Genomic DNA, 14954 nt, shown 5'->3' on the forward strand with positions numbered 1-14954 from the left:
GCGGATGCCGCGCTGTTATGGGGGGATCTGTGGAGGACGCGCTGTTATGGGGGATCTGTGGAGGACGCGCTGTTATGGGGGATCTGTGGATGACGATCTGTTATGGGGGATCTGTGGATGACGCGCTGTTATGGGGGATCTGTGGATGACGCGCTGTTATGGGGGATCTGTGGATGACGTGCTGTTATGGGGGATCTGTGGAGGACGCCCTGTTATGGGGGATCTGTGGAGGACGCCCTGTTATGGGGGGATCTGTGGGTGACACACTGTTATGGGGGATCTGTGGATGACGCGCTGTTATGGGGGATCTGTGGATGACGTGCTGTTATGGGGGATCTGTGGAGGACGCCCTGTTATGGGGGATCTGTGGAGGATGCCCTGTTATGGGGGATCTGTGGGTGACACACTGTTATGGGGGATCTGTGGATGACGCGCTGTTATGGGGGGATCTGTGGATGATGCGCTGTTATGGGGGGATCTGCGGATGACGCGCTGTTATGGAGGATCTGTGGATGATGCTCTGTTTTGGGGGATCTGTGGAGGACGCCCTGTTATGGGGGATCTGTGGAGGACGCTCTGTTATGGAGGATCTGTGGAGGACGCCCTGTTATGGGGGATCTGTGGGTGACACACTGTTATGGGGGATCTGTGGATGACGCGCTGTTATGGGGGATCTGCAGATGCCGCGCTGTTATGGGGGGATCTGTGGAGGACGCGCTGTTATGGGGGATCTGTGGAGGACGCGCTGTTATGGGGGATCTGTGGATGACGATCTGTTATGGGGGATCTGTGGATGACGCGCTGTTATGGGGGATCTGTGGATGACGTGCTGTTATGGGGGATCTGTGGAGGACGCGCTGTTATGGGGGATCTGCGGGTGACGCGCTGTTATGGGGGATCTGCGGATGACGCGCTGTTATGGGGGATCTGTGGGTGACGCGCTGCTATGGGGGATCTGTGGATGACGCGCTGTTATGGGGGATCTGCGGGTGACGCGCTGTTATGGGGGATCTGTGGATGACGCGCTGTTATGGGGGATCTGTGGATGACGCGCTGTTATGGGGGGATCTGTGGAGGACGCGCTGCTATGGGGGGATCTGTGGAGGACGCGCTGCTATGGGGGGATCTGTGGAGGACGCGCTGCTATGGGGGGATCTGTGGAGGACGCGCTGCTATGGGGGGATCTGTGGATGACGCGTTGTTATGGGGGATCTGTGGAGGACGCGCTGTTATGGGGGATCTGTGGAGGACGCGCTGTTATGGGGGATCTGTGGATGACGCGCTGTTATGGGGGATCTGTGGATGATGCGCTGTTATGGGGGATCTGTGGAGGACGTGCTGTTATGGGGGGATCTGTTGATGACGCGTTGTTATGGGGGATCTGTGAATGACGCGTTGTTATGGGGGATCTGTGGAGGACGCGCTGTTATGGGGGATCTGTGGATGACGCGCTGTTATGGGGGATCTGTGGATGATGCTCTGTTATGGGGGATCTGTGGAGGACGTGCTGTTATGGGGGGATCTGTGGATGACGCGTTGTTATGGGGGATCTGTGGATGACGCGTTGTTATGGGGGATCTGTGGATGACGCTGTTACGGGGGATCTGTGGATGACGCTCTGTTATGGGGCGTCTGTGGATGACGCTGTTACGGGGGATCAGTGGTGGGTGGTAGCAGGGGTTTATGGAGGGGGTTGAGTATCTGCGGGTCTGGGCCCGGCCTGCAGGGGTCGCCGCACGTCTCCTGGCACCTTGTTCTCCGGCTTTTTGCTCTTCGCTCTGGACACGTTTGCGGCTCTTTTGCTCCATTTCATCCAAAAATAATAAATTGAAACTTTTTACATTTTAAAACAAAAAAATTAAATAATTATATAGTAAAACATTAAAAAAAAATGAACAGATGAGTTCTTTCCATATATTCGTTCTCACCTGCAGAATGAAGCCGACATTATTTGAGGTCCCAGTGAACGCCATGAAAATGAAACTCACAAAACAAACGGAGAAATTGCTGCACATTTGTTGTTTTGTTTTTTTTTTGTATTTCTTTTGTGTTTTCATTATATAGTAGATTGCACGGTGCTATTAAAAAATAACAACTGGAATATAAAAGTTAAAGGTCCGGTGTTGCCGACCCCTGTACTATCTTTGTGCTCATCTGCAGTTCCACGGTGTGACATTAGATGGCAGGGTAGCACGCTTCTCTCCTCCGCACACTTTTCCTCGTTGCTGATTGGTCACTTTTTCCTCCATTTTTCTGCGTTTAATTTGAGGTTTTTGACACTTTTTGTTAGTTTTCTTCTCACTAATTTTTCCATTATGGAGACCAGCGACGTCTGCAGATAAATCCTTCACTTGCCGCCATCATTCTCGTGTGTGCCGTCCTCCGTTCGCCGCGGGCGCGGCCGTGATTAATATTTGCCAGTGGTCGCTACAGAGTGGAGTTTCCTGAGCACAAAAATAGCCGAGAACGGGCCGTAGAGACAGGAAGACGCGGAGGAAACGCGGGCGGCGACCGGCAGTGATAAGAGCGACCGCGCCAAGGATCATGGAGGAAGAGGATGATCCTGCTCTGTGTCCTACAGATAATCAGAGTTCACTGCAGGAAAATTCCCAAAACCTCCACAGTATCATGTGCACGGTATGGCAGTATTATGTGAGCGCAGTGTATGGCAGTGTTATGTGAGCGCAGTGTATGGCAGTATTAAGTGAGCGCTCTGTATGGCAGTATTATGTGAGCGCAGTGTATGGCAGTATTAAGTGAGCGCTCTGTATGGCAGAATTATGTGAGCGCAGTGTATGGCAGTATTATGTGAGCGCAGTATATGGCAGTATTATGTGAGCTCTCTGTATGGCAGTATTATGTGAGCGCAGTGTATGGCAGTATTATGTGAGCTCTCTGTATGACAGTATTATGTGAGCGCTCTGTATGGCAGTATTATGTGAGCGCAGTGTATGGCAGTATTATGTGAGCTCTCTGTATGGCAGTATTATGTGAGCGCTCTGTATGGCAGTATTATGTGAGCTCTCTGTGTGGCAGTATTATGTGAGCTCTCTGTATGGCAGTATTATGTGAGCGCACTGTGTGGCAGTATTATGTGAGCGCTCTGTATGGCAGTATTATGTGAGCGCAGTGTATGGCAGTATTATGTGAGCGCTCTGTATGGCAGTATTATGTGAGCGCAGTGTATGGCAGTATTATGTGAGCTCTCTGTATGACATTATTAAGTGAGCGCAGTGTATGGCAGTATTATGTGAGCTCTGTATGGCAGTATTATGTGAGCACCCTGTATGGTAGTATTAAGTGAGCTCTGTATGGCAGTATTATGTGAGCTCTCTGTATGGCAGTATTATGTGAGCGCAGTGTATGGCAGTATTATGTGAGCGCTCTGTATGGCAGTATTATGTGAGCGCTCTGTATGGCAGTATTATGTGAGCACTCTGTATGGCAGTATTATGTGAACGCAGTGTATGGCAGTATTATTTGAGCGCAGTGTATGGCAGTATTATGTGAGCGCAGTGTATGGCAGTATTATGTGAGCACCCTGTATGGTAGAATTAAGTGAGCTCTGTATGGCAGTATTATGTGAGCGCAGTATATGGCAGTATTATGTGAGCGCTCTGTATGGCAGTATTATGTGAGCGCAGTGTATGGCAGTATTATGTGAGCGCAGTGTATGGCAGTATTATGTGAACGCAGTGTATGGCAGTATTATGTGAGCTCTCTGTATGGCAGTATTACGTGAGCATTCTGTATGGCAGTATTATGTGAGCGCAGTGTATGGCAGTATTATGTGAGCTCTCTGTATGGCAGTATTATGTGAGCGCAGTGTGTGGCAGTATTATGTGAGCGCAGTGTGTGGCAGTATTATGTGAGCGCAGTGTATGGCAGTATTATGTGAGCGCAGTGTATGGCAGTATTATGTGAGCTCAGTGTATGGCAGTATTATGTGAGCGCTGTGTATGACAGTATTATGTGAGCGCAGTGTATGGCAGTATTATGTGAGCGCAGTGTATGGCAGTATTATGTGAGCGCTCTGTATGGCAGTATTATGTGAGCGCAGTGTATGGCAGTATTATGTGAGCGCAGTGTATGGCAGTATTATGTGAGCGCTCTGAATGGCAGTATTATGTGAGCGCACTGTATGGCAGTATTATGTGAGCGCACTGTATGACAGTATTATGTGAGTGCAGTGTATGGCAGTATTATGTGAGCTCTCTGTATGGCAGTATTATGTGAGCGCTCTGTGTGGCAGTATTATGTGAGCTCTCTGTATGGCAGTATTATGTGAGCGCTCTGTATGGCAGTATTATGTGAGCTCTCTGTATGGCAGTATTATGTGAGAGCAGTGTATGGCGCTATTATGTGAGCGCTCTGTATGTCAGTATTATGTGAGCGCTCTGTATGTCAGTATTATGTGAGCGCTCTGTATGCCAGTATTATGTGAGCGCTCTGAATGGCAGTATTATATGAGCGCACTGTATGGCAGTATTATGTGAGCTCTCTGTATGACAGTATTATGTGAGCTCTCTGTATGACAGTATTATGTGAGCTCTCTGTATGACAGTATTATGTGAGCGCAGTGTATGGCAGTATTATGTGAGCGCACTATATGGCAGTATTATGTGAGCGCACTATATGGCAGTATTATGTGAGCTCTCTGTATGACAGTATTATGTGAGCGCAGTGTATGGCAGTATTATGTGAGCGCAGTGTATGGCAGTATTAAGTGAGCGCTCTGTATGGCAGTATTATGTGAGCGCAGTGTATGGCAGTATTATGTGAGCTCTCTGTATGGCAGTATTATGTGAGCGCTCTGTATGGCAGTATTATGTGAGCGCAGTGTATGGCAGTATTATGTGAGCGCAGTGTATGGCAGTATTATGTGAGCTCTCTGTATGGCAGTATTATGTGAGCGCAGTGTATGGCAGTATTATGTGAGCGCACTGTATGGCAGTATTATGTGAGCTCTCTGTATGGCAGTATTATGTGAGTTCTCTGTATGGCAGTATTATGTGATCGCAGTGTATGGCAGTATTAAGTGAGCGCTGTGTATGGCAGTATTAAGTGAGCGCTGTGTATGGCAGTATTATGTGAGCGCAGTGTATGGCAGTATTATGTGAGCTCTCTGTATGACAGTATTATGTGAGCGCAGTGTATGGCAGTATTATGTGAGCGCAGTGTATGGCAGTATTATGTGAGCGCACTGTATGGCAGTATTATGTGAGCTCTCTATGGCAGTATTATGTGAGCGCAGTGTATGGCAGTATTATGTGAGCGCAGTGTATGGCAGTATTATGTGAGCTCTCTGTATGGCAGTATTATGTGAGCGCAGTGTATGGCAGTATTATTGGAGCTCTCTGTATGGCAGTATTATGTGAGCGCAGTGTATGGCAGTATTATGTGAGCTCTCTGTATGACAGTATTATGTGAGCGCTCTGTATGGCAGTATTATGTGAGCGCTCTGTATGGCAGTATTATGTGAGCTCTCTGTATGGCAGTATTATGTGAGCGCAGTGTATGGCAGTATTATGGGAGCTCTCTGTATGGCAGTATTATGTGAGCGCAGTGTATGGCAGTATTATGTGAGCTCTCTGTATGACAGTATTATGTGAGCTCAGTGTATGGCAGTATTATGTGAGCTCTCTATATGGCAGTATTATGTGAGCGCAGTGTATGGCAGTATTATGTGAGCTCTCTGTATGACAGTATTATGTGAGCTCTCTGTATGGCAGTATTATGTGAGCGCAGTGTATGGCAGTATTATGTGAGCTCTCTGTATGACAGTATTATGTGAGCGCAGTGTATGGCAGTATTATGTGAGCTCTCTGTATGGCAGTATTATGTGAGCGCAGTGTATGGCAGTATTATGTGAGCTCTCTGTATGGCAGTATTATGTGAGCGCTCTGTATGGCAGTATTATGTGAGCTCTGTATGGCAGTATTATGTGAGCTCTCTGTATGGCAGTATTATGTGAGCTCTCTGTATGGCAGTATTATGTGAGCGCTCTGTATGGCAGTATTATGTGAGCACAGTGTATGGCAGTATTATGTGAGCGCTATGTATGGCAGTATTATGTGAGCGCAGTGTATGGCAGTATTATGTGAGCTCTCTGTATGACATTATTATGTGAGCGCAGTGTATGGCAGTATTATGTGAGCTCTGTATGGCAGTATTATGTGAGCACCCTGTATGGTAGTATTAAGTGAGCTCTGTATGGCAGTATTATGTGAGCGCAATATATTGCAGTATTATGTGAGCGCTCTGTATGGCAGTATTATGTGAGCGCAGTGTATGGCAGTATTATGTGAGCGCAGTGTATGGCAGTATTATGTGAGCGCAGTGTATAGCAGTATTATGTGAGCTCTCTGTATGGCAGTATTATGTGCGCGCAGTGTATGGCAGTATTATTGGAGCTCTCTGTATGGCAGTATTATGTGAGCGCAGTGTGTGGCAGTATTATGTGAGCTCTCTGTATGACAGTATTATGTGAGCGCTCTGTATGGCAGTATTATGTGAGCGCAGTGTATGGCAGTATTATGTGAGCTCTCTGTATGGCAGTATTATGTGAGCGCAGTGTATGGCAGTATTATGGGAGCTCTCTGTATGGCAGTATTATGTGAGCGCAGTGTATGGCAGTATTACGTGAGCTCTCTGTATGACAGTATTATGTGAGCTCAGTGTATGGCAGTATTATGTGAGCTCTCTATATGGCAGTATTATGTGAGCGCAGTGTATGGCAGTATTATGTGAGCTCTCTGTATGACAGTATTATGTGAGCGCAGTGTATGGCAGTATTATGTGAGCTCTCTGTATGGCAGTATTATGTGAGCGCAGTGTATGGCAGTATTATGTGAGCTCTCTGTATGGCAGTATTATGTGAGCGCTCTGTATGGCAGTATTATGTGAGCTCTGTATGGCAGTATTATGTGAGCTCTCTGTATGGCAGTATTATGTGAGCGCACTGTGTGGCAGTATTATGTGAGCGCTCTGTATGGCAGTATTATGTGAGCGCTCTGTATTGCAGTATTATGTGAGCACAGTGTATGGCAGTATTATGTGAGCGCTATGTATGGCAGTATTATGTGAGCGCAGTGTATGGCAGTATTATGTGAGCTCTCTGTATGACATTATTATGTGAGCGCAGTGTATGGCAGTATTATGTGAGCTCTGTATGGCAGTATTATGTGAGCACCCTGTATGGTAGTATTAAGTGAGCTCTGTATGGCAGTATTATGTGAGCGCAATATATGGCTGTATTATGTGAGCGCTCTGTATGGCAGTATTATGTGAGCGCAGTGTATGGCAGTATTATGTGAGCGCAGTGTATGGCAGTATTATGTGAGCGCAGTGTATGGCAGTATTATGTGAGCGCAGTGTATGGCAGTATTATGTGAGCTCTCTGTATGGCAGTATTATGTGCGCGCAGTGTATGGCAGTATTATGTGAACATTCTGTATGGCAGTATTATGTGAGCGCTCTGTATGGCAGTATTATGTGAGCGCAGTGTGTGGCAGTATTATGTGAGCTCAGTGTATGGCAGTATTATGTGAGCGCTGTGTATGGCAGTATTATGTGAGCTCTCTGTATGGCAGTATTATGTGAGCGCAGTGTGTGGCAGTATTATGTGAGCGCAGTGTATGGCAGTATTATGTGAGCGCAGTGTATGGCAGTATTATGTGAGCTCAGTGTATGGCAGTATTATGTGAGCGCTGTGTATGACAGTATTATGTGAGCGCAGTGTATGGCAGTATTATGTGAGCGCACTGTATGGCAGTATTATGTGAGCGCACTGTATGGCAGTATTATGTGAGCGCTCTGTATGGCAGTATTATGTGAGCTCAGTGTATGGCAGTATTATGTGAGCGCTGTGTATGACAGTATTATGTGAGCGCAGTGTATGGCAGTATTATGTGAGCGCACTGTATGGCAGTATTATGTGAGCGCTCTGTATGGCAGTATTATGTGAGCGCTGTGTATGACAGTATTATGTGAGCGCAGTGTATGGCAGTATTATGTGAGCGCAGTGTATGGCAGTATTATGTGAGCGCAGTGTATGGCCGTATTATGTGAGCGCAGTGTATGTCAGTATTATGTGAGCGCAGTGTATGTCAGTATTATGTGAGCGCTCTGTATGGCAGTATTATGTGAGCGCTCTGTATGGCAGTATTATGTGAGCGCAGTGTATGGCAGTATCATGTGAACGCAGTGTATGGCAGTGTTATGTGAGCGCAGTGTATGGCAGCGTTATGTGAGCGCAGTGTATGGCAGTGTTATGTGAGCTCTCTGTATGGCAGTATTATGTGAGCTCTCTGTATGGCAGTATTATGTGAGCTCTCTGTATGGCAGTATTATGTGAGCGCTCTGAATGGCAATATTATGTGAGCGCACTGTATGGCAGTATTATGTGAGCGCACTGTATGGCAGTATTATGTGAGCGCAGTGTATGACAGTGTTATGTGAGCGCAGTGTATGGCAGTGTTATGTGAGCGCAGTGTATGGCAGTATTATGTGAGCTCTCTGTATGGCAGTATTATGTGAGCGCTCTGTATTGCAGTATTATGTGAGCTCTCTGTATGGCAGTATTATGTGAGCGCTCTGTATGGCAGTATTATGTGAGCGCTCTGTATGGCAGTATTATGTGAGCGCAGTGTATGGCAGTATTATGTGAGCGCTCTGTATGGCAGTATTATGTGAGCGCTCTGTATGGCAGTATTATGTGAGCTCTCTGTATGGCAGTATTATGTGAGCGCTCTGTATGGCAGTATTATGTGAGCGCTCTGTATGGCAGTATTATGTGAGCGCAGTGTATGGCAGTATTATGTGAGCGCTCTGTATGGCAGTATTATGTGAGCGCAGTGTATGGCAGTATTATGTGTGCGCAGTATATGGCAGTATCATTTGAGCTCTCTGTATGGCAGTATTATGTGAGCGCAGTGTATGGCAGTATTATGTGAGCTCTCTGTATGACAGTATTATGTGAGCGCTCTGGCAGTATTATGTGAGCGCAGTGTATGGCAGTATTATGTGAGCTCTCTGTAATGCAGTATTATGTGAGCGCAGTGTATGGCAGTATTATGTGAGCTCTCTGTATGACAGTTTTATGTGAGCGCAGTATATGGCAGTATTATGTGAGCTCTCTGTATGGCAGTATTATGTGAGCGCTCTGTATGGCAGTATTATGTGAGCTCTGTATGGCAGTATTATGTGAGCTCTCTGTATGGCAGTATTATGTGAGCTCTCTGTATGGCAGTATTATGTGAGCGCACTGTGTGGCAGTATTATGTGAGCGCTCTGTGTGGCAGTATTATGTGAGCGCTCTGTATGGCAGTATTATGTGAGCGCACTGTGTGGCAGTATTATGTGAGCTCTCTGTATGGCAGTATTATGTGAGCGCTCTGTATGGCAGTATTATGTGAGCTCTGTATGGCAGTATTATGTGAGCTCTCTGTATGGCAGTATTATGTGAGCTCTCTGTATGGCAGTATTATGTGAGCGCTCTGTATGGCAGTATTATGTGAGCGCTCTGTATGGCAGTATTATGTGAGCGCAGTGTATGGCAGTATTATGTGAGCGCTCTGTATGGCAGTATTATGTGAGCGCAGTGTATGGCAGTATTATGTGAGCTCTCTGTAAGGCAGTATTATGTGAGCGCTCTGTATGGCAGTATTATGTGAGCGCTCTGTATGGCAGTATTATGTGAGCGCTCTGTATGGCAGTATTATGTGAGCGCAGTGTATGGCAGTATTATGTGAGCGCAGTGTATGGCAGTATTATGTGAGCGCTCTGTATGGCAGTATTATATGAGCTCTCTGTATGGCAGTATTATGTGAGCGCAGTGTATGGCAGTATTATGTGAGCTCTGTATGGCAGTATTATGTGAGCTCTCTGTATGGCAGTATTATGTGAGCGCTCTGTATGGCAGTATTATGTGAGCTCAGTGTATGGCAGTATTATGTGAGCGCACTGTATGGCAGTATTATGTGAGCGCTCTGTATGGCAGTATTATGTGAGCGCAGTGTATGGCAGTATTATGTGAGCTCAGTGTATGGCAGTATTATGTGAGCGCAGTGTATGGCAGTATTATGTGAGCGCAGTGTATGGCAGTATTATGTGAGCTCTGTATGGCAGTATTATGTGAGCTCTCTGTATGGCAGTATTATGTGAGCTCTCTGTATGGCAGTATTATGTGAGCTCTCTGTATGGCAGTATTATGTGAGCGCAGTGTATGGCAGTATTATGTGAGCTCTCTGTATGGCAGTATTATGTGAGCGCTCTGTATGGCAGTATTATGTGAGCGCAGTGTATGGCAGTATTATGTGAGCGCAGTGTATGGCAGTATTATGTGAGCGCAGTGTATGGCAGTATTATGTGAGCTCTCTGTAAGGCAGTATTATGTGAGCGCTCTGTATGGCAGTATTATGTGAGCGCTCTGTATGGCAGTATTATGTGAGCGCTCTGTATGGCAGTATTATGTGAGCGCTCTGTATGGCAGTATTATGTGAGCGCAGTGTATGGGAGTATTATGTGAGCGCAGTGTATGGCAGTATTATGTGAGCGCTCTGTATGGCAGTATTATATGAGCTCTCTGTATGGCAGTATTATGTGAGCGCAGTGTATGGCAGTATTATGTGAGCTGTGTATGGCAGTATTATGTGAGTGCTCTGTATGGCAGTATTTGAGCTCAGTGTATGGCAGTATTATGTGAGCGCACTGTATGGCAGTATTATGTGAGGGCTCTGTATGGCAGTATTATGTGAGCGCAGTGTATGGCAGTATTATGTGAGCTCAGTGTATGGCAGTATTATGTGAGCGCAGTGTATGGCAGTATTATGTGAGCGCAGTGTATGGCAGTATTATGTGAGCGCAGTGTATGGCAGTATTATGTGAGCTCTCTATATGGCAGTATTATGTGAGCTCAGTGTATGGCAGTATTATGTGAGCTCTCTGTATGGCAGTATTATGTGAGCGCAGTGTATGGCAGTATTATGTGAGCTCTCTGTATGGCAGTATTATGTGAGCGCTCTGTATGGCAGTATTATGTGAGCTCTCTGTATGGCAGTATTATGTGAGCTCTCTGTATGGCAGTATTATGTGAGCTCTCTGTATGGCAGTATTATGTGAGCTCTCTGTATGGCAGTATTATGTGAGCGCAGTGTATGGCAGTATTATGTGAGCTCTCTGTATGGCAGTATTATGTGAGCGCTCTGTATGGCAGTATTATGTGAGCGCAGTGTATGGCAGTATTATGTGAGCGCAGTGTATGGCAGTATTATGTGAGCGCAGTGTATGACAGTATTATGTGAGCGCAGTGTATGGCAGTATTATGTGAGTGCAGTGTATGGCAGTATTATGTGAGCTCTCTGTATGGCAGTATTATGTGAGCGCACTGTATGGCAGTATTATGTGAGTGCAGTGTATGGCAGTATTATGTGAGCGCACAGTATGGCAGTATTATGTGAGCGCAGTGTATGGCAGTATTATGTGAGCTCTCTGTATGGCAGTATTATGTGAGCGCACTGTATGGCAGTATTATGTGAGCTCTCTGTATGGCAGTATTATGTGAGCTCTCTGTATGGCAGTATTATGTGAGCTCTCTGTATGGCAGTATTATGTGAGCGCACTGTATGGCAGTATTATGTGAGCGCACTGTATGGCAGTATTATGTGAGCGCACTGTATGGCAGTATTATGTGAGCGCACTGTATGGCAGTATTATGTGAGCGCACTGTATGGCAGTATTATGTGAGCTCTCTGTATGGCAGTATTATGTGAGCGCTCTGTATGGCAGTATTATGTGAGCGCAGTGTATGGCAGTATTATGTGAGCGCTCTGTATGGCAGTATTATGTGAGCTCTGTATGGCAGTATTATGTGAGCGCAGTGTATGGCAGTATTATGTGAGCGCAGTGTGTGGCAGTATTGTGTGAGCGCAGTGTATGGCAGTATTATGTGAGCGCAGTGTATGGCAGTATTATGTGAGCTCAGTGTATGGCAGTATTATGTGAGCGCACTGTGTGGTAGTATTATGTGAGCGCAGTGTATGGCAGTATTATGTGAGCGCACTGTATGGCAGTATTATGTGAGCGCTCTGTATGGCAGTATTATGTGAGCGCAGTGTATGGCAGTATTATGTGAGCGCAGTATATGGCAGTATTATGTGAGTGCAGTGTATGGCAGTATTATGTGAGCGCAGTGTATGGCAGTATTATGTGAGCGCTCTGTACGGCAGTATTATGTGAGTGCAGTGTATGGCAGTATTATGTGAGCTCTCTGTATGGCAGTATTATGTGAGCGCAGTGTATGGCAGTATTATGTGAGCGCAGTGTATGGCAGTATTATGTGAGCGCAGTGTATGGCAGTATTATGTGAGCTCTCTGTATGGCAGTAATATGTGAGCGGAGTGTATGGCAGTATTATGTGAGCGCAGTGTATGGCAGTGTTATGTGAGCGCAGTGTATGGCAGTATTATGTCAGCGCTCTGTATGGCAGTAATATGTGAGCGCTCTGTATGGCAGTATTATGTGAGCTCTCTGTATGGCAGTATTATGTGAGCGCAGTGTATGGCAGTATTATGTGAGCTCTCTGTATGGCAGTATTATGTGAGCGCTCTGTATGGCAGTATTATGTGAGCGCAGTGTATGGCAGTATTATGTGAGCGCTCTGTATGGCAGTAGTATGTGAGCGCAGTGTATGGCAGTATTATGTGAGCTCTCTGAATGGCAGTATTATGTGAGCGCTCTGAATGGCAGTATTATGTGAGCGCAGTGTATGGCAGTATTATGTGAGCGCAGTGTATGGCAGTATTATGTGAGCTCTCTGTATGGCAGTATTATGTGAGCTCAGTGTATGGCAGTATTATGTGAGCTCTCTGTATGGCAGTATTATGTGAGCGCACTGTATGGCAGTATTATGTGAGCGCACTGTATGGCAGTATTATATGAGCGCACTGTATGGCAGTATTATGTGAGCGCACTGTATGGCAGTATTATGTGAGCGCACTGTATGGCAGTATTATGTTAGCTCTCTGTATGGCAGTATTATGTGAGCGCTCTGTATGGCAGTATTATGTGAGCGCAGTGTATGGCAGTATTATGTGAGCGCTCTGTATGGCAGTATTATGTGAGCTCTCTGTATGGCAGTATTATGTGAGCGCAGTGTATGGCAGTATTATGTGAGCTCTCTGTATGGCAGTATTATGTGAGCTCTGTATGGCAGTATTATGTGAGCGCAGTGTGTGGCAGTATTATGTGAGCGCAGTGTGTGGCAGTATTATGTGAGCGCAGTGTATGTCAGTATTATGTGAGCGCAGTGTATGGCAGTATTATGTGAGCTCAGTGTATGGCAGTATTATGTGAGCGCAGTGTATGGCAGTATTATTTGAGCGCACTGTGTGGCAGTATTATGTGAGCGCAGTGTATGGCAGTATTATTTGAGCGCACTGTGTGGCAGTATTATGTGAGCGCAGTGTATGGCAGTATTATTTGAGCGCACTGTATGGCAGTATTATGTGATCGCTCTGTATGACAGTATTATGTGAGCGCAGTGTATGGCAGTATTATGTGAGCGCAGTGTATGGCAGTATTATGTGAGTGCAGTGTATGGCAGTATTATGTGAGCGCAGTGTATGGCAGTATTATGTGAGCGCTCTGTACGGCAATATTATGTGAGCGCAGTGTATGGCAGTATTATGTGAGCTCTCTGTATGGCAGTATTATGTGAGCGCAGTTTATGGCAGTATTATGTGAGCGCAGTGTATGGCAGTGTTATGTGAGCGCAGTGTATGGCAGTATTATGTGAGCTCTCTGTATGGCAGTATTATGTGAGCGCAGTGTATGGCAGTATTATGTGAGCGCAGTGTATGGCAGTGTTATGTGAGCGCAGTGTATGGCAGTATTATGTGAGCGCAGTGTATGGCAGTATTATGTGAGCTCTCTGTATGGCAGTATTATGTGAGCGCAGTGTATGGCAGTATTATGTCAGCGCTCTGTATGGCAGTATTATGTGAGCACTCTGTATGGCAGTATTATGTGAGCTCTCTGTATGGCAGTATTATGTGAGCGCAGTGTATGGCAGTATTATGTGAGCTCTCTGTATGGCAGTATTATGTGAGCGCTCTGTATGGCAGTATTATGTGAGCGCAGTGTATGGCAGTATTATGTGAGCGCTCTGTATGGCAGTATTATGTGAGCGCAGTGTATGGCAGTATTATGTGAGCTCTCTGAATGGCAGTATTATGTGAGCGCTCTGAATGGCAGTATTATGTGAGCGCACTGTATGACAGTATTATGTGAGCGCAGTGTATGGCAGTATTATGTGAGCTCTCTGTATGGCAGTATTATGTGAGCGCTCTGTGTGGCAGTATTATGTGAGCTCTCTGTATGGCAGTATTATGTGAGCGCTCTGTATGGCAGTATTATGTGAGCTCTCTGTATGGCAGTATTATGTGAGCGCAGTGTATGACGGTATTATGTGAGCGCTCTGTATGGCAGTATTATGTGAGCGATCTGTATGCCAGTATTATGTGTGCGCTCTGAATGGCAGTATTATGTGAGCGCACTGTATGGCAGTATTATGTGAGCTCTCTGTATGACAGTATTATGTGAGCTCTCTGTATGGCAGTATTATGTGAGCGCAGTGTATAGCAGTATTATGTGAGCGCAGTGTATGGCAGTATTAAGTGAGCGCTCTGTATGGCAGTATTATGTGAGCACAGTGTATGGCAGTATTAAGTGAGCGCTCTGTATGGCAGTATTATGTGAGCGCAGTGTATGGCAGTATTATGTGAGCTCAGTATATGGCAGTATTATGTGAGCTCTCTTTATGGCAGTATTATGTGAGCGCAGTGTATGGCAGTATTATGTGAGCGCAGTGTATGGCAGTATTATGTGAGCGCTCTGTATGGCGGTATTATGTGAGCTCTCTGTATGACAGTATTATGTGAGCGCTCTGTATGGCA

General features: G+C 46.0%; 1 protein-coding gene across 4 annotated transcripts in view; it reads left to right on the top strand.

The window, feature by feature from the left end:
• ITPRIP (inositol 1,4,5-trisphosphate receptor interacting protein) overlaps window positions 1-14954 on the top strand; it is a 136515-nt gene that overhangs the window by 12790 nt on the left and 108771 nt on the right. Inside the window, exon 1 of one of the 4 annotated variants that reach the window (XM_073684762.1) lies at window positions 2286-2637. The exons of the other annotated variants lie outside the window; for them this stretch is intronic. Within the exon in view, the coding sequence (XP_073540863.1) occupies window positions 2558-2637 (80 nt within the window). The 5' untranslated portion in view covers window positions 2286-2557. Of the gene's footprint in view, window positions 1-2285; window positions 2638-14954 lie in introns of those variants that run through there. 4 annotated transcript variants of the gene reach the window in all.

Source organism: Phyllobates terribilis, unplaced genomic scaffold (genome assembly GCF_046119375.1).
Source record: "Phyllobates terribilis strain yellow unplaced genomic scaffold, ASM4611937v1 Scaffold_5__5_contigs__length_657084704, whole genome shotgun sequence".
In the NCBI taxonomy this organism is placed as follows: Eukaryota; Metazoa; Chordata; class Amphibia; order Anura; family Dendrobatidae; genus Phyllobates; species Phyllobates terribilis.